The 20936-nt window shown below is 34.4% G+C and overlaps 1 protein-coding gene across 20 annotated transcripts in view; it reads left to right on the top strand.

The window, feature by feature from the left end:
- Pak3 (p21 (RAC1) activated kinase 3) overlaps positions 1-20936 on the top strand; it is a 259089-nt gene that overhangs the window by 198819 nt on the left and 39334 nt on the right. For all 20 annotated transcript variants that reach the window (XM_078034382.1, XM_078034379.1, XM_078034381.1 and 17 more), the window contains 3 exons: positions 3006-3137; positions 4651-4816; positions 13516-13579. In XM_078034382.1, the coding sequence (XP_077890508.1) occupies positions 3006-3137; positions 4651-4816; positions 13516-13579 (362 nt within the window). The remainder of the gene's footprint in view (positions 1-3005; positions 3138-4650; positions 4817-13515; positions 13580-20936) is intronic.

Raw genomic sequence — 20936 nt, 5'->3', positions numbered from 1 at the left:
GCTTGCCTCACATGCACAAGGCCCCACATGCAAAAAAAAAAAAAAAAAAAAAAGACTACTACAAAAACTTGTTAAACAAATAAGTTTGCTAAACTTACAGCAGCAAAAATGACCACCACATACAGAATCGTGTCTAGACAGGGGATGTCAGAGAAGCAAGTAGAGTTTAGGGTTCTTGTCCCCCACAGTAACGAAACTTGAAATATGAAAAGGTAGCTACTTGGCCATTATGCACTAATTGGTTTTTGCAATAGTCTAAGAATTGGACCAAGAAGACTAGACCTTGGGTTATAATATTTGCCAGCAGGGTCATTCTTTGATCCTAGTAAGAATTTTTATAAGTGTACTTTTGGAGGACATATTAAGGAACTCCTATACTCCACTTTTTATTTTTGCTGTAAAATTTTGAAATGGTTTTTAAAAATATTGATTTTTTAAATGATTTCGTTATAAGTAACATTTAATGTATGATTATGTATAATTTCTTGGCACATCTTTGTGAGTCCTTAAGAATTGTTGCTAAATAAGAAAATCTAACCTACAATTTGTTTTCAATGTAATGAAATTTCTGTAAATGCTAAATTTAAGTAATTGGTTATGTTGATGTATTATTCTACTCAATAGACATTTGATTATAGATTGATTAATTTACTTGATAGTTTTATAGTGTCCTTTTAGAACTGATGTTTTTTTCTAATCTGAAACGTCTTCATAGGCCAGCATAAAGCTTATTATACGCAAGTCTGGTTTATACTGCCTAACTGATAAAATAGCTGCATTTTTCACATTATAAAAAATGTACTTCACTTATATGAACATTCTGTCATTAGGTACATTCTTTTTAAAAAAAATATTTTTTAGTTGCCAGTGGATTTTTTACTTTATTTGTTTATCTATATGTGGTTCCAAGGATCAAACCCAGGGCCTCACACATACCAGGCAAGCATTCTACTACTGAGCCACAACCCCAGCCCCTCATTAGGTACATTCTTGATTCCAATAATCATAAGACAGAGCACCTTTCCAGAAAGATAAAATATCAAAACAAATACAATAACCCAAAGGTAATTTCTTCCTGCACCTGACTGAATTGCCCTGAACAGATAATGTTTCATAAGAAGAAAGTGATTTTTTTTAAAGCTGGTATCTTGGTGTTGTTAACATTTGTTTCTATTGCTGTAGCCATAATATGATACCATAGCCCAGTTATTATGATTAAGTTAATAATAAATACAGGTGGATAAATAAGAAAACCAATGTCTAATACACATGAACTTCAATCTATAAACCACTTAACATCTATATCAGGGAAATATTCTTTCATGTGTTTATCAATTCTAGGGTGCCTTATTTCTCAAAAATATATAAATATCACTAGCTCCTATCAGATATGTGTTATACCTTATGACTCTACTTATGACTATACTTATGACTCTATTTACATTGCTGTAGAAAATCCATATTGAATTTTTAATCACAGACTGAGGTCCTTTGACCTAATAGTCTTTATAGTATACCTATAACTGCCCCAGGATCTTTGAATTCAAGGAATAAAAATTCATTGTAGGATGACTGTGGGCAATATACCCAGTAATATAAACAATAAACTAGTAAATTCATAAAAACAAAAACAAAAAATATAAAGCAGCTATAATAGAGCTGTTCAGCAGAAATACAAACCATAAATTTAAATGCACCTTAAATTTTCAATCACTTCAGAAAAGTAAAAAGAAATAGTTGAACTAATTTTAATGATATATTTAATTTAATCCAGTATATTAAATTAATATTTTAATACATCAATATATATACGTACCGATGAAACATTTTTTAAAATTATCTCATGTGACTGGGAGTGGTGGTTTTCACCTGTAATCTCAATGTCTTGGGACGCTGAGGCAGGAGTATCATGAGTTCAAAGCCAGCCTCAGCAAAAGTGAGGTGCTAAGCAGCTCAGTGAGACCCTGTCTCTAAATAAAATACAAAATAGGGATGGGATGTATCTCAGTGGTTGAGTGCCCCTGAGTTTAATCCTCAGTACCAAAAAAAAATTATTTTACATTAAGTATATAACACCTGGAATGTACTTTACACTTAGAACACAGTTTAGTCTACCTGCATTTTAATGTTCAATAACCATATGTGGCTGGTAGTTCCTATATTGGACAATGCATCAGAATAACATGTAAAGCTTGTTATAACACATACTGTTGGGCCACACTTGCAGAGTTTCTGATTCTGAAGTGCAAAGAGCCTGATAATTTGCATTTCTAACAAGTTGCTTGATGATGCTGACTTGGGAACCACACTTTGAGGACCATAACCTTAGTTTTTTTAAAATAGACTTTGCAACCATTCTGCCCCTGTGTTAACATGAATGATCCTAGGTATTGTGGTGGTGGTTGTTATTGTTGGTGATATCATTATAATTTATTAGTTATTGTAAGTCAACATTAACCTATTGGTTAATATCAAACAATTATTTATGTAGATAGGTGATTAGATCTTCATTTTTATTACTGTCTGAGTGCTTCTTTTCAGGAGGCTGAACAAGGAAGAAACATTTACTGGCTTCCTTATTCTTAGTGAGTATTTGCAGAGCTGTATTAATACAATATCCATATGCATGCTCTGCCCTTCTCAAATTGACAAACCATCAGTCAACAAATTGACAATGTATCCAGTACATATTTGAGGCTTTAATGGCAGTTTTATTTTTAAGTACTCATTGGATTCAAAAACATTTAACTTTAAAATACTAAAGTAATAAATAGTTCACTGTTTTTGAGCTCAGTGGAAAACAAAAAATGGTTCATTCCATTGTGAAACAAATTGATCTCTGAATGTGAGCACATCTTGCACACCAGATTATAGATGGTTCTTCTCATTTGTAAAATACATACCTCCTTCCTATCCCTACATGCTTAAATATTCATTTCTGTTTTCTCATTTCTGATGAAAAACAATGAGAATTAATACCTGATACTTAAATTTTTTTCTCTAAGAGTACAAAAACAGCATCTGAGCCTCCTTTAGCTCCTCCTGTATCTGAAGAAGAAGATGAAGAAGAGGAGGAAGAAGAAGATGACAATGAGCCCCCACCAGTTATTGCACCAAGACCAGAGCATACAAAATCAGTAAGTTACAAGTGATTATTTCCACATAGTTCAGAAGATGACCTGTGGAACATAGACTTAGAATACAATTAATCAACCAGTAACCTAAGTAGCATATCTTATATTCACAGAACTTGAGTATCAGATATGATGCTGTGTTTTTTAAAAAAATATATATTTATTTTTTAGATGTAGTTGGACACAATACCTTTATTTTATTTATTTATTTTCACATGGTGCTGAGGATTGAAACCAGGGCTTCGTGCTTGCTAGGCAAGTGCTCCACCACTGAGCCCCAGCCCCAGCCCTGATGCTATTTTTGATTAGTTTTTTTAGTTATACATAACATTACAACTCATTTTTAATTATAAAATCATGGAACATAATTTGTTCTAATTCAGTTTACTTATAGTTTTTTTTTTTAATTAGTGCCTTGTGGATATAAATAAAGGTGAGATTCACTGTGGTATATTCACATGATTACATAGGAAATTTCGATCAGATTCATTCCACTGTCTTTCCTTATCTTGTCTCTTCTCCCTCCCTTGATCTTACTTCTATTTTGATAGAATTCCCTTTTCCCTACCACTTTTTTGTTTTTTCCTTATTTCGGTCTAGCTTCTGCATATCAGAGAAAGCTTTTGACCTTTCACTTTCTGTGTCTGGATTATTTCACTTAGTATGTTGACCTCCAGTTATACCCTTTGGCAGCAAATGCCATAATTTCATTCTTCTTTAAGGCTGAGTAATACTCCATTGTGTATATATACCACATTTTATTTTTTCATTCGTTTGTTAAAGGGCACTTTGGTTAGTTCCATAGCTTGGCTGTTGTGAATTGTGCTGTTATAAACATTGATGTGGCTGTGTCGCTGTAATAGGATGATTTTTGATCTTTTGGACAAAGAATGGACTAGGAGTGGAATAGCTGGGTCATATGGTAGTTCACTACCTAGTTTTCTGAGGAATCTACATATTGATTTATTGAGTATTTGCACTAATTTACAGGCCCACCGACAGTGTATGAGTGTACCCTTTTCCCCACCTCTTTGCCAACGTTTATTATTATTTATATTCTGATGGTAGTGAAATGAAATCTCAGTGTAGTTTTGCTTTACATTTCCGTGATTGCTAGAGATGTTGAATTTTTTTCATATATTTATTGGCCATTTGTGTTTCTTCTTTACAAAAGTGTTTAATTATTTTGTGTGTATGGATTTTTTTCTTTTTTCTGAGTTCTTTTTATATTGCAGATATTAATGCTCTATCTGAGGAGCAGGTGGCAAAGATCTCCCATTCTGTAGGCTCTCTCTTCATGCTCCTAATCATTATCTTTGCTGTGCAGAAGCTTTTTAATTTGATGCCATCTCACTTACTGAACTTTTATTTTATTTCTTGCACTTTCTAAGTCTTATTAAGGAAACTAAAAACTCTTTAAACGATTATCTTTAGATGAGATGACAGTGTCTCAATATCCTAGTTATTCCATGACGTATGTTTTAATTATAGAACTTTGTATTATTTTGTTTTATAGATCTATACTCGTTCTGTGGTTGAATCTATTGCTTCACCAGCAGCACCAAATAAAGAAGTCACACCACCTTCTGCGGAGAATGCCAACTCTAGTACTTTGTACAGGAATACAGATCGGCAAAGGAAAAAATCAAAGATGACAGATGAGGAGATCCTAGAGAAGCTAAGTGAGTTTGTTTATTTTTTTCCCATCATTACTTTCTTCAAGAGAAACTTTCTACTAATCTATTTAGAAGGAGGATTGATCTTTTGGAAGTTTGTATCTGCTTGTATGAACTCCAGGATACCCAGAGTCATGAGATGAAAGGTTTGTGACTCACTCTCCTAACTTAACAGTAACAAAATATTTTTACTTGAAAAATATGTTAGTTAGGGTAACAGCATGACAAAACAAATCACATAAGAGATTTTGTCTTACGATTACCCCACCAATCCAGGCACAGTTGTGCACACCTGTAATCCCAGTGACTCAGATGGCTGAAGTAGGAGGATAGCAAGTTTGAGGCCAGCCTAGGCATCTTAGCAGGATATTGTCTCAAAATAAAAAAGGGCTAGGGAGGGCTGGGGTTGTGGCTCAGTGATAGGGCACTTGATTAGCATGTGTAAGGCACTGGGTTGGATCCTCAGCTCCATATGAAAACAAATAAATAAAATAAAGCTCTATCAACAACTTAAAAAAAACTATAAAAAAGGACTAGGGATGTACCTCAGTGGTAGAATATCTCTGGATTTAATCCCTAGTCTCCCCGCATTCAAAAAGAAATTAAACCATCAAAAGGGATATTATAGTCTTATGATTTCTCCAAACATTCCAACTGATCAATCACAATAGAAAAATCAACCTCAGAGCCCATCATAGTTAACTGCAACTTACCACAAATAAAGCAGCCTTTTCCCTTAATTAATTAGTTTATTTATTTATTTTATTTTCCCTTAATTTAGCATTATTTCTATGTGGTATTGGGGGCAGAGCAAGCAAATGCTTATAGTCTCCTTCCACAATGGCATTACTGTGTACATGCTTGTGCACATACATTTTTTTAAAAAATATACTTTATTATTATTATTATTTTTAGTTGTTGATGGACCTTTATTTCATTTATTTATTTTTATTTGGTTTTGAGAATCAAACCCAGCGCTTCATACATGCTAAGCAAGTGCTCTAACACTGAGCTACAACCCAGCCCTTGCATATACACGTTTTACCCCAGTTTTTCAAAACACTCACATTCTACTCAGTTCTGGGTCAAGAAGATAAAAATTTAGGTGTTCTTCTTAAAAGAGTCAAAGTTCTATGCATCACACTTATTAAACTCATACAAAATCAGTGAAACTCTGTCTGTAAATAAAATACAAGATAGGGCTGGGGATGTGGCTCAGTGGTCGAGTGCCCCTGAGTTCAATCCCTGATACCAAACAAACAAACAAACAAAAAAGTTGCAGGACACAATGGAAAGATAATATCCTGTCACCAAGAAACTTACATTATTTTTGAAAGATAATATTTAGTAGCATGGTACAATCAAAGAATAAGATGTAATCTCTTTTCAGGCAATTGTTTTAATTTAAAAAGGAAGAGAACAATTCCAGCTGTAGGCCACAAGGAGGCTCTGAGGAGGTGGTGGTCAGGACCATTTTACTCTGTTGGGAACATTTTATTAAGTTTGGATACAGTGTTGTCATAATTCCGAGAGTGCTGCTGGCATCTAGTGGATAGAGGCAAGCAGTGTTTCTAAACATCTTACAATGCACAGGATACTTCCCCTCCGTTCCCCTTCACAACAAAGTATTATTCTTCTCCAAATGTCATCAGTTCTGAAGTTGAGACATTTTGAACTAGAGGTATTTTGGAAAGGCAAAGATTGGCTTTGTAGTTGTTAATGAGCACTCACAATTGGAATTGTGGGACTTTAGCAAACTGACTTTACTCTATGTGATTAAATATTCTTCTAGCACCAGTACCAACCATTTATTATTACAACCATAATCATTCTCATTTACTGGGCACTTTCTGTACTTCCCACTTTACATACATTATCAGGGTTAATTTTCTCCATAATCTCTTGAGGTAGATTTGAATGTCCTTGTTTTATAGATCACTGAAAGTAAGCTTGAAAAGGCTTAAGTGACAAAGTCACCAAATTATAGTAATAAAGGACAGAACTAGATTTTTACCTCTTATCTGTATGCCTTCAAAGCTTACACTCTTCCCATTACCCACTTTGCTTTGTATATCCCAACTCTTTGTGTAAAATGGAAGGAAGAAATGAAAGAATTCCTGGATAATTTAAGTTCAATTACTTAGACTATTTCCTTAATTTCTTTCTTTGTTCTATATACATAGATGTGACCTGTGAGATTATATCAGATCTTAAACATCTTTCAGCCTTGCTTTCCTTAAACAGACTGGTATTTAGTATGTGTTTCAAATCTCATTAGATGGATTGTAATGAAAATGCATTTGTACCTTTTAAATTTTTTAAAAAATATTTTTTTAGTTATAGGTGACACAATACTTTTATTTCACTTATGTATTTTTATGTGGTGCTGAGGATCGAACCCAGTGCCTCACATGTGCTGGGTGAGCACTCTACCACTGAGCTACAACCCCAGCCCCATTTGAATGTTTTGGGATTTTTTGTTTGTTTTTTAAATATTTATTTTTTAGTTATACCTGGACACAATTCCTTTATATTTTTATTTATTTTTATGTGGATCAAACCCAGTGCCTCACATGTGCTGGGTGAGTACTCTACCACTAAACTACAACCCCAGCCCCATTTGAATGGTTTTTGTTGTTGTTGTTGTTGTTTTGTTGTTGTTGTTGTTGTTGTGTTTTTTGAATATTTATTTTTTAGTTATAGCTGGACACAATTCCTTTATATTTTTATTTATTTTTATGTGGTACTGAGGATCAAACCCCAGTGCCTCACACGTGTTAGGCGAGCGCTCTACCACTGAGCCACAATCCCAGCCCCCATTTGAATGTTTTTTTTAAGTTAGCTGACAAACATTATTTTACTGGGCTAAACTCTTGCTTTTCTTACAAACTATAAATGTGCTGGAAATGTGGCCTGTATGATTTCTTGTTTCTTCACTTCTGCACTAAGCAACAGCATGAAGAGGGAAAAGCTGCCTTTGGTAACATTTTTATTAAGAATTGAGTGTTTTTTCCTGTAATGGACTTTATTCTTGGGCTCAAAATCTTTTATCCTATAGCCAGTAGGTCACCTGTGACTGTTTATACTATACGTATGCATCTTGACAGGGAGAACTGGTAGAGAAATGGAGGAGTGTTTCTTAATTAGTAGATGCAGGCTGAAAGATATGTCACAGTCTCGGCCTTGCTTTGCTATCACCCTTCCTGTGCCCTTTGTCACTAACACACTCACACTTGGTAACCTTAGACAAGTCATTTTGCCCCAGTGAGCTTCATTTTTTTATTTGCCAAATGAAGTTAAGAATCATAACTAGATTTAAGAAGTCTCTCTATGAGGTGGATTTTAGGGAGTTCAACCTCTGGTTGTGGACAGGCATTGAAGTGAGAAACACCCTGATTCAAATTGCAGACCCATGGGGCTGGGGTTATGGCTCAGCGATAAAGCACTTGCCTAGCATGTACAAGGCCCTGGATTCTATCCTCAGCACCACATAAAAATGAATGAAACAAAGGTATTGTGTGCAACTACAACTAAAAATAAATTTTAAAAAAGTTGTAGACCCTCTGTTACTACCTGTGTCACTTTGACCCAGTTATTTAACTTTTGTGGACCTTTCTTTTCCTCATCACTTGGGATAGTAGCAGTAAAAAGTATTAGCCTTATACCACTGTAATAATCGAATGAGAATAATTCATGAAATAACCTCAGCAAATGTATGTGGCACATAGTAGTTATTCAAAAACTGGTAGGTACTGTTTTTTCTTACATGTATATGAAGCCTTAATAAGATAACACAATGAAACACACAATTTTTTTTAGTGTATGTGCTGGGGATGTAACCCAGGGCCTTGCTCTTGCTAAGCAAGTGCTTTATCACTGAGCTAACGCCCTGGCAGCTGGGGTCGAATCATTGACACGTACTAGCTGTGTGACACTGGCAAAAGCACTTAATCTCTCTGAACTTCAGTTTCTTCATCTGAAAAACTGGAGATGATATTAAGAATGTAATGGGTGAAGACTAAATGAGTTAAAATATGTAAGATATCTAAAAAAATAAACAATAGCATAAAAATGACTACTATGCTATTTTCACAAAGTGAGAGTCACCATATTTTTCAGTACTTGAAGTAGAACAGAATTAAAGTAAAAATAATTTCAAATGTATTGTCTCTATACAAAAGTGATTGAGGACCTTGGAATTGGGGGTATCATTAGAGTTTGGGGAAGGAGTAGAAGAGCCTATGCTGAGAGACAAAGGAGCGGGTAAAGGGAGACAGAGAAGGAAAAGGATGGCCTACAACCCACTCCAGAGTGGACCCCACAAACATTAACAGGAGGAAAAGGAAGCCTCTATTTAATCATCCTCACCTTTAGCCTCAGGGAGCTGATTGCTAGGAGGTACGCAGTCCAAACCACAGAGCCATCTTCCATGCCGATACTGATTGTGGGGGCCAAACCAAGGGATCATTAAGTCCTAAAATGAACAGATCATCTTTCAGTTTTACACAGACAGATCGCCTGGGTCTGGCTTGTTCATTGTGGTCTGTCTGGATCTGTTGGAAAATAAAGAAAGTCCTACATTTTAGTTAAAAATTCCAAAAAGGCACATTCAGCAAAACATGCAATGCTGGAAATATGTCTTTATCCTCTTTCCTCCAGGGTCCTACAATCACCTATTCCTCTTTTCTTTCCCCTACCCCAGTATTTCTCACTCAAAACTCACTTTCCTAAGCCATCCTCAGATAGAACTGATAGTAATTTAGGAAACTAATTTGCTTTTTCTCAGGAGTCAAAACCTCCATTATGTCAAAGAGAATATGTTTTAATGGTAGGAGTTCAGATTAGCTTAATATGTTAGAGAATGTATTGATGGGTTTTCTGCCAGTGAAACCACAATGTGAGAGCTCTTTTCCAAATACTAGCATTTAGTGATTTTGTAAAACCTTGTACTTGAAAGTGAATGGTTTGGTTTCTGTTTAAGAAATTTCTTTGGTAAGAAATTATTCTGATATTGCTATCATTTTTTTTCTCTGAATTTTGGTTTGCTGATTTTTTTTTCACCTTTTAAATATTGTGTCACAATGTTTTTCTTTTGCTTTATTGTATTTGAGACTCAGGATTGTAAACAAGACCTTCAATTCCCTTGCCTAACATCAGTAGATGGCAGCACACACTCTCCTGTGAAGGGTAACGGGTGAGGGGACGCCATTTTATTTGAACAGCAGTTAAATTCAGAAGCAGAATCTCAGGAAAATGGTTGTCTTTTGGTAATCCTCATGAAAGGATTTATTTCCAGATTTTTTTTAACCTACATACCATGGAAATAAAAATTGAATAATTTACTACCATGGAGCCTCATTAACTGAACCCCGCCAATAAGAATTGGTCATAATTCAGAAAGTGGCTTGGGCTGAAGCTTATTTTGCTTTTGATCAGTCTATGGAAAAGAGTCTGCTCAGCAACTTAATAGTAAAACTTTCTTAGAAAACTATAAACTACTTAGTAAAACTATGGTTTCAAGTGACTTTAAAATCATTGTTTCATTAGGGGAAAAAAAGGGTCAGGCACTTACCCATTAATAACTGACTTGAAAAATATGGCTTTTAGTGATGTGGAAATCTTCAGACAATTTGAAAAATAAAATAGCAACTCAGAAATTGCTAAGTGGGTGGTATTCTATAGAGACAGCTCATGTAACATATATTCTTTATCCCATATTAAACTATGAGGCATTTATAAAAGATAATGCCTAATTTTAATTGAGTTCAATTAAATAAATATTCACTGAGTATTTGATATATTTTATAAACAGCATTGAGGAAGAAGGCACTAAGGATATAGAGGTGATACGACATGACTCCTGTCTTTAAGAAACTGTATCAAAGGGGATGGCAAACAGATGAATAATATGATCCAGTAAGGAGACGGGAAAAAAAGGAAAAGCTAAAGAGTGAGAGAGGAAAAATATAGTAGTAGCACAGAGAGGGTAAGTTACTAACTGTATTCAAAGGGATCAGGGATAAGTTCCTCAAAGAGGAAACATCTGAGTATTAAGGCATGAATAGAAGCCTACCCTGAAGAAAAATGGGAAGGACATTCCAGATAAAGAATTGACATCATATGCCTAGGACTCTAATGTATTCACTGTTAATTGAACAAAGAATCAGTAGTGGAGGGTTTTGTTGGAGTTACAGAAGAGGCATCTAAGCTGTTAAGCAGAAGCTAATCTTGAGCTGCAATTAAGTTTGTTTTGATTAGATGAGAAGATTCTAGTGGTAAAAGATGTGATAGGGAGAATTAGAGCTGAATCATGAGAAACCTTGTACTCAATGCCAAAAACTTTAGGCCTTACCCTGTAGATGATAGGGAACCATCCTGGTATCCTGAACCACAGAGAATCAAATGTTTTGATGAGGTATCTATTTCCAGCATCACGGGAGAGGTGTGGACTCTGATCTGAAATAGGCAGAGGAAGTCCATTTAGGAGGCTGCTGGAATAATTCAGGCAAATGATGATGAGAATCAAATAGAGAATTAGGATTCACATATATAATGAATAAGGTTGATAAATGTTCATTATTTTCTATAGAAAAAATTATGAAGCAAAGAAAAAGTTGTTGAGAGCCCAAGTAAAGAAGCAGTAATAAACAAGGGACAGATAGAAGAGATGTCGAGGAAGTAAAGAGATGCCAACTTGGTAGGAAACTGAATGAGCCAGTGAAGTAAAGGATGAATCAAAGATAATCATATTTCTGACCAGGCTATAGAGTGGGTGAATTGACAGTAGCACTGATTGAGACTGGAACTACTAGAAAAAAAGTTATATCAACTCATATTGCCTAAGTGTTATTTAACCTCATGTAAACATAGACTTCCTTTACCAAAAAAAAAAAAAATAGCAAGAACCACCTCAACAATCTGATGAATAGTCCATGAGTGAAACACTTTACTAATTTTTTCTGTATATGATTAGAAATGAATTAAGCTGTCCATTGGCCCAGAGAATAGATATTGTCTAAATTTGCATGAGGCATCATCTATAGACACAGCACAGCATTCAAATACATAATTGCTTTTTTAAAAAAAATATTTATTTTTTAGAAATAGTTAGACACAATATCTTTATTTTGTTTATTTATTTTTATGTGGTGCTGAGGATCAAACCTAGGGCCTCTCATGTGCTACATGAGCGCTCTACTGCTCAGCCACAATCCCAACTCCTACATAATTGCTTTTTAAAAAACATTTTATAGTAGATGGATTCAATGCCTTTATTTTATTTGTTTATTTTTATGTGGTGCTGAGGATGGAACCCAGTGCCTCACATATGCTAGGCAAGTGCTCTGCCCCTGAGCCACAACCCCAGCCCCATAATTTCTTATTCTAATCCATTTAATAGACAAATATTTGTTGAGTGGCAGCCACTGTTCTAGGCACTGAAGTTAGAGGTGAAAAGCCAAATTTCGTGGCCTCCAGGAAAAGCATGTGATTCTCATTAGAGGAATCAGAGAAGACTTCAAAAAGGAGAGTGTTTTAAGATTATATTTAAATGATAATTATGAATTCATGAGTTAGATGGGAAGGGGAATTGGAAAGTCTATATAAAGACCTATCCATTGGATAGTGATGGCATGTAAATTCAAGGTAGTACAGAGAGAGAAGAAGAAGAAGAATACTGAAGAATACTAACACTGGTTAATAGGAGCCAGATGGTACTGGATGGTGAAGGACCTGTGCACAACTAGAGAATTTGGTTTTGATCCTTCAGTGATCAGAAACTTTTAAGTGATTTCTTAGAGATTGTTTAGAAAACAGGAAAAATAGAGAGTTATTGCTAACAAGTACCAGGTACCTTTTGAAAATAATTAAATTTTCTAAAATTACATCATGATGATGTTTACACAAGTCTGCAAATATACTAAAAACTATTGAATTATGTGCTTTAAATGGCTGAAGTTTATGGTATGTAAATCCTATGTCAATAATGCCATTTAAATATTTGAAGCACTAGTAGGGCCCTAGGTCCAGGGATGTATATTTTTAAAAAGTGAAAGTCTCATTACTTTATGATCAAACTTTGTTCTTCATTATACCCATCCCTATCCCTCATTGTTCTTAGAACAGAACTAGGTGTACAGTAATTACTCAGTAGAAACTTGTACAGCAGAATTGAATGTAGTGTAGTGATTAACTTTATTCCAAGTCAGAGAATTCATCTTTCCAATAATAAAGTTTAATAAAAGTGTCTAAAAAAATTCTTAGATGTTTTCATTTCCTAATCTACAATATTATTTTATGAAAACTTTGTGACCAACCCTGTTTTGTTTTCCAAACATCATCAATTTGTGCTGGGGTTGTGGTTGGGTGGTAAAGTGCTTGCCTAGCACATGTGAGGGGAGGCACTGAGTTAGATACTCCACGGCATATAAAAATAAATAAATAAAAATAAAGGTATTGTGTCCATGTACAACTAAAAAAAAACAAAAAACATCATCAAACTTTAATATAAGCATCATGGGTAATTATTACTACTTTAATTCATATGTTACTATTTCTTTTTAAAACAAATGAAAAGTAGCATGTTTCATAAATATGGGAGTATTTGCTTAATTTTTGTCATTGACTTTATTAGAGGGAAATCAATTAATCAGTTTAAATCAATCTCTCTCTCTCTCCCTCTCCCTCTTTCCCCACCTCTCTCTTAGGAAGCATTGTGAGTGTTGGAGACCCAAAGAAAAAGTACACAAGATTTGAAAAAATTGGTCAAGGGTAAGTAATGGTTATTTGAGATATCAAAAGATGAGCACCAGCAAGAGGTATTAAAATTTAATAACAGCTTGGATTCCTGCCAATTCATGCTTGTCATTTCTTGGATTGTGTTTGCGTTTTACAATCTTAATATTGGTCTTTCAAGCTGATAGACTGACTGATAAGTAAACCTACAAACATATCTGCTGGATTCCCAAGGATCTGGAGCCAGAGATTTGACTTAGAAGTCTGTCATGGGCTCTAGGAATCAAAACTTTGCAAAAAGTTCCTGATATTCCTGATCATCAGCTAGACATGGGAACCAGTGTAAGATCACTGGAGATGAAGGGAGGGGTCAATGGTTCTGCAAGTCAGCTATAATTAGGTATATCTTTTAGGCCTTAGTGTGATACTAAATGGGAGGGCCCGAGTAAGCAACAGTGTTTGAAGTAGAAAAGTTCTGTATAAAAAAAATTATGCCTTCCTAAGTCACAATCCTCAATTCATTTGCTTAATTCCTCAATGGTAAATACTACAAGACAGGTTGTAAACGGACAATGTCATGCATTGAAGGGGACTAAGAAAAGAAAATCTGGATTTAGATTTTATTTTAATTGGTGAAGAATCTGGGAGTGCTATCAGTAAAGGTGAGATATATACTCCATTTGGAAATAGCCCTCCAGATTGTTGTTATTCAATATGGTAGTCATTATTTACATTTGGCTGTGGAGCATTTGCAATTTGGCTAGTCCAAATCAAGAGTTATGCTGTAAATATAAAATATACATCTAATTTTGAAACAATATGAAAAAAATGTGAAATATCTCCTTGGTAAATTGTATATTGATTACATGTTGAAATGATAAAACAACAGATGTTGAATTAAATAAAATATATTATTATAATTAATTGTACTTTTGAAAACCTTTTAAACTGTAACACTAGGAGGTTAATAATAGGGTTTACATTAGGTTCTTTTTCTTTCTAAATATTTTGTTGTTACAAATTGACATAGTGGTGTACATATTTATAGGCAACTGTGTGATGTTTGGTACATGCAAATATCACATAATATTCAAATCAGGGTGAGCATATCTATCTCCTCCAGTATTTATCACTTCCTTGTGCTGAAAACATTCCAAGTCTTTTCTTCCAGCTTTTTAAAAATATACATTACATTATCATGATCTATAGTCACCACACTGTGAAATAGAGCATCAGAACTTATTTCTCCTAACTATAATTTAGTATCCATGGATGAGTCTGTGCCCAACCCTTCTTCCCCACTACACTCTCCAGCCTCTGGTAACCATTATTTTGCTCTTAACTTCTATAAGATCAACGTTTTTTGCATTCTACATATGAGTGAGTTCATGGACTATTTTTCTTTGTCTGGCTTATTTTACTTATTATCCTCCAGTTCCAGTCATGTTGGTACAAATGACAAGATTCCATTCTTTTTAATGGCTGCATAGTGTTCCATTGCATATATGATCATATTTTCTGAATCCATTCATTAGTTGATGGATACTTGTGTTGATTCTATTTCACTATTGTGAATAGTCCTGTAGTAAACGGGAGTTCAGGGAGTTCAGATATGTCTTTGACATGCTGATTTGATTTCCTTTGGCTATATTACCAGTAGTGGAATTACTAGGTCATATGGTAATTCTATTTTTAGTATTTGGGGGAACTTCCATTCACATTCTCACTAACAGAATGTGAGGGTTCCCTTTTCTTCACATTATTGCCAACACTTGTTATATTAAGTATTCTTGAAGATAGTCTTTGTTAGTGGAGTGAAATGATACCTCACTGAAATTTTGATTTGTATTTCCCTGATGAGGAGTGATATTGAGCATTATCTGATACCTGTTGGATATTTATATGTGTTTTTTAAGAAATATCTTCTCAGGTCTATTTTTTTTTTTTTTGGTTTTGTTTTTTTCCAGTACTGGGGATTGAACCCAGGACCTATCTATTTGTACCCAGCCCTCTATCACTGAGCTATATCCCCAGCCCTATTACCCTTTAAAAAAAATTGTATCCTTTTTCACATTGAATTGAGTTTCTGGTATATTCTGAATATTAACTTCTTATCAGATATATAGTTTGTTAATACTTTCTATCATTCTGTAAGTTGTCTCTTTGCTTTATTTTTTCCCTTTGCTATGCAGAAGCTTTTTGTTTGATATAATACCCTTTGTCCTATTTCCACCTCACATTATCTTTCTAATGGACAGAATTGCTTTAATTGTAGGATTAAATGGGAGCTATTTATTTATTTAGTCACAAAGAGCTTTCTTCAAACAAAATTCTTTTTTAGAGGTGGGAATGAGAGATGTTATGATTTTGTTTTGATTGTTCATTCCCACCAAGACCCAACTGAGCCAACAATAGCATTGAATTTAAAAAGGAAAAAAAAAAGTAAGAAATGGTTTCAAATATCTCCCAGGTAATGAAGCAAGACTAATTCCTACAAGAACAAAGATTAGGCCACCAAGCAACTTTGCATACCAAAGAGATTTCCCCTTCTGCCTGTTATTTATACCCTGACCTCTAAAGGTGAAAAGTAAAGTTCTTTATTTCTGAGTACCTTTGTAAAGTCCGGATAATCTAAACTAAAACATCAAAGCAGAAATCCTGCTTGCCTTCTGCAGGAAGGTTTATTTTAAATTTCCACTGAGTTTATCATTTTAAAGAATGATGAAATCACCAGATAGTTCACTTGCAGGCGAACAACCTTTTCATAAGCCTTAGAGGATAAGGATTCTATTTTATTTCTCTTTTTGTCTCCTTTAGTATCTAGCATAGTGCTTCCACCCATACTAGGCCTTCAAAAAAATTTATACAGTTATGGTCAACAGCCAACTTCATTTTGGCTGAACTCAAAGTTTAACTACCAAGCTTCCCTCCTCTGCTGCCCCCATTGCTCTGGGACTGTTTTTTGCATCAATAAATATTTGTTGAATTAATGAAAATGTTTGTCTTTATAGCTTTCTCTTTCCTTTGGATTTTCATGTGTGTATGCATGTGTGACTTGTGTGTTTTCACTCTTGCTCTTGCTCTCGTCAATGTATCTTCATCTCCCATAATGATTTAGTCTTTCTCACCACATCTTATTCTTTGTCCTTTGGATATTACACACATCTTTTTTCATGCATGTTTGCTTCCCCTTCTACTGTCCTCTCTGTCTCTCTCTCTCTCTCTCTCTCTCTCTCTCTCTCTCTCTCTCTCTCTCTCTCTCACACACACACACACACACACACACACACACACATATCCCAAATGGTCATAATATAAACTGAAGATATATTTTTATAAAATCAAGATGTATTTTCAAAATAGCTTTTAATGTATAATCTAGCAACTTGAATATATTTATTTAATGTGATTTTATCATTTGTTTACTAATTTTATTTTTTGTTCTTAGTATTCTCTGTTGTTAAGTTTAAAGTAAATGAGCAAAATATTTATTTTTTTTCTGTAGATTCAGAAAAACCACTCATATATTAACTTGGTTTTTACTTACATGGCTCTCAATTTATTTTTCCATGAATTACTGGCCTAAATTAGACAAACTAGTTCTACTCTCAATATATAGAGCTTTTATTTTCTTTTCATTAAGTGTGGGGTTTTTATTGTTTTGTTTTACCTATTGTTGTGGCATCATTCAAATCGTTTTGGTAACCATTCAATGCTAGGAATAATCAACCCCAGTATTCCATTTTCAGCTTCAGGGAACACAACAGCTCACTCTTGGGAACCAGATTTAAGAAAAAACCTCTTCATTAATCACCCTTGACTACTTGGAAAACTAAATTTTTTCCAGAATGGGTTTCTGCCACTCCAGCATTCAGGCCTGGAGCCAAAGCATTGGGATCCATCATCCATAAGTCAAGTTCAGAATTCCAAGTCTAATAATTTGAAGACATAGCTGAAGAGTCAAAAGCTAAAGATGATATTATTTCACTCTGTTTGCTGTGAAAAGTGTTCTAAAATTGGCCATTTTGAGCACATGCATACAAAGTGAAATTATGAAGAGAGGTAAGGAGGGGGGAGACAAAGAGAGAGAGAAGGAAGAGAAGGAAGAAGAAGGAAGGAAAGAAAGAAAAAAGGGAGGCATGGAAGGAGGGAAGGTACTTCCCGAATTGTCATTAACAACATGAATTCATCTGAGATGTATGTGGTGGAAACAAAAGAATCTTCACTCTCTAGGATAGTTATGTAAAAGAACTTGTTTGATAAATGTGGTAGGATGAGACAACAAAATCAAATATTTATTTTCCATTAGCAGCCTTCGTTGGCAAGCCTGTATAATTCCCAAATAAGTAGTAGCTATGTAACAGAGGGCTGAATTTACTAATGTTGGCAGCTGTTCCCACAGATTTCTCATTAATACATTGAATTCACTTTAAGACCTTTCCTTAAATGAGAATGCACTGAAAAATAAGCCCTTTTTCCCTTCAGTTTCATGTTATATTTTCTCTTCAACAGTGTAATAAAAACATTTGTGAGGCAGCAACTTTAAAGAGATAGTTTAGAACCAGTTTAACAAATACATTTTTCTTTCAGTGAACTTCTATCCTGTGCCTACTATGTATATAATACTGTTCAGAATCAGGTTCTGGGACTTTACAGCGACTTCTGTGTTCATTTTCCCCCTAAATATCTGACAGTGAGAAAAGGGGAATTGTATCAAAATATAAGCATACCCCTTTCCCCCATGCATATGCCTTTCTCTAATATTTTTGCCCACACACTTATCTTCACACTTATCACACTTACCTTCATCTCCCCCATAGATCCTTCCTTGGCTTCTCTGATCCTAATTGTCCTTTTCTGTCTTCTACCCTTCAGAACCTTATAAATTATACCAGCATCATCATGTATTTACTTCTTACACCTTAGCTTGTCTAGACAGGTAAAATTCCTTAAAAAGAGGCAAGATTGTAAACTCAGAAAGCTGTGGACAAATTGTTTAATTTCTTTAAGCATCGGTTTCTCCTTCATAGTAAAGCATAATGCACATACTTCATAAATTTTGAAATACAGAGAAGATATTTAAAGTGCTTAGTGCACTTCATGGCACATAGGTACTTGGTTAATGCTAGTTATTATTAGGAGTGAAAGATTTACCCATGTTCTACTATTATGCAGAGCAGAATACAGCAAGTATTAAAATTTACCTACCAAGAGCTATGGGCAAAGAAAGGGAGGTAAAATGATTTACAACCAGGGAGGGGGTGTGAGGTCAAAATTCTTAGAGCAGTGTACATTTGAATAGTGACCTGAGAAGATATAAGAAGTTAACAAGTTGGGATTATGGGAAATTTCATTTGAAAGAAATCAAGTGAATATTTACTTTATACTATGGAATTCATTCCCTTTGATATCTGTAGTGTCTGCAAAAGTGTCTACTTATAATGTTTAATTTGTTAATTTATCCTATTTAAACATTTGAAACCGCACATTACATAAAATTATATTGATTTGGGGAGATTTTTTTCTACTTTTATATTTCACAATCAGTGGCTTTCAAAATATTCATAGGCATATTTAACATTGTTGTTTTTATAATTACTAGAACCTCTTTTTGAGTCTCCCAGCAGCTATCAAAATGTATCATCTGCTTTCTATCTGAGATCTTTGAGATATTAAACTAACATGTGATTGTTCCTCAGTAGTTTATTCCTGCCATAATGTTAAGATGTTTGTTTTCTGAATCTGGCCTATAAAGTTTTATGACATATCCAGTATACCACTCCTTAAATCTTCTGTTACAAATATTCAGATTTACACAAAAGTAGAGAAAATAGTACAGGAACACTGTGATTAATTTTGCCCAGATTTAACACTTATCAATAATTTTTAATAAAATCAGAATGCCATTATAAGATCTACAAAAAATTAACACTTGTTTGATATTGTCTAACTCCTAGTCTATAATCAGAATTCTACAGGTATCTCAAAATGCTATTTTTACAGTTGATTTGTTCAAACTAACAAGTGAAGATGGCCCACACATTGTCTTTCGTTGTGTTTGTTAAGTCTCTGTACTTTAAAGTAGTCTCCCTTCATTTTCCATCATTAGAAAAGTAGGACATCATTGACTTGTTAAACTAGACATCATCTTGCAGAATGTACCTCTTTCTGGACTTGTCTGCTAGTTGCATACAGTATCATTTAACTTGCTCATCTGTTCTCTGTATTTCCTATAAATGAGTATTAGCTTTACAGGCTTAGTAAGATTCAAGTTCAGCATTTGGAAAGAGTTTTCATAGGTGGTGCTCTATCTATGTTTTGTATTCCATCACATCAGGATGCATTGTCCAATTGTCCTGTATTTAATGATGAGTAGATTGACTGGAGGATTCATTGGGTAACTTTCACCTTCCATGTAAAGTTACCCATCAACTTTTCATCCAATAGTTTCATCTATTGATGATTGTTGCTAAAATCAATTATTTCACCTGGGATTGAAAAATAGGGATTTTCTAAATCTATCATTCTTCCATATTTGCTAGCTTGGTAGTAGGGATTGAACAAAGGGGTGCTCTACCACTGAGCCACATATCTAGCCCTTTTAAAGAAAATATATTTTTTAGTTGTAGATGGACACAATACCTTTATTTTATTTATTTATTTTTATGTGCTGCTGAGGATCGAACCCACATGCAAGTGCTCTATCACTGAGCCACACCCCCAACCCACTAGCTGATTTTTTTTTTATTTTGTGGAGCTGGGGATTGAACCCAGGGCCTTGTATATGTAAAGCAAGCACTCTACCAATTGAGCTATATTCCCAGCCCTATATCTACCCCTTTTTATTTTTTATTTTGAAACAGAGTCTTGTTAAGTTGCTGAGGTTGGTCTCAAACTTGTGATCCTCCTGCCTTAGCCTCTCAAGTAGATGGGATTACAGGCATGTGTTACTAGCACCCAACTTAGAATTTTTTTGTAAGAACTATACTTCATCAACTAGGGCTCTTTAGCTACCCTAAAATGTAGTCATGCAAGAAAGTCAAGATGAATTTTTTATTTTTTTGGTAGAGTTGGATCAAACCTAGGGCCAAATCCTTCGTTATTATTGCCAATTCAGTATAAGGAGTTGGTACCCACGTTACTTCCAAAAGTTTCCAATGAGTGGTGGTTTTATTTTATATTTTTAGGAAGGGAAGAAAGCTTTATCTTTTATTTAAATGCATCCTTATAAACTCATGAGTTTATGCATTTTGTTTCTTTTTCATTCATCAGTATTTTTAAAATATTTTTTCAGTTGTTATTGAACCTTTATTTTATTCATTTATTTGTATGCAGTGCTGAGAATTAAACCCAGTGCCTCAAACATGTGAGGAAAGCACTCTAACACTAAGCC

This window comes from Ictidomys tridecemlineatus, chromosome X, assembly GCF_052094955.1.
Source record: "Ictidomys tridecemlineatus isolate mIctTri1 chromosome X, mIctTri1.hap1, whole genome shotgun sequence".
Lineage (NCBI taxonomy): Eukaryota > Metazoa > Chordata > Mammalia > Rodentia > Sciuridae > Ictidomys > Ictidomys tridecemlineatus.
The sequence above is the reverse complement of the archived record's forward strand: the minus strand, read 5'-3'. Positions and strand labels throughout refer to the sequence as shown.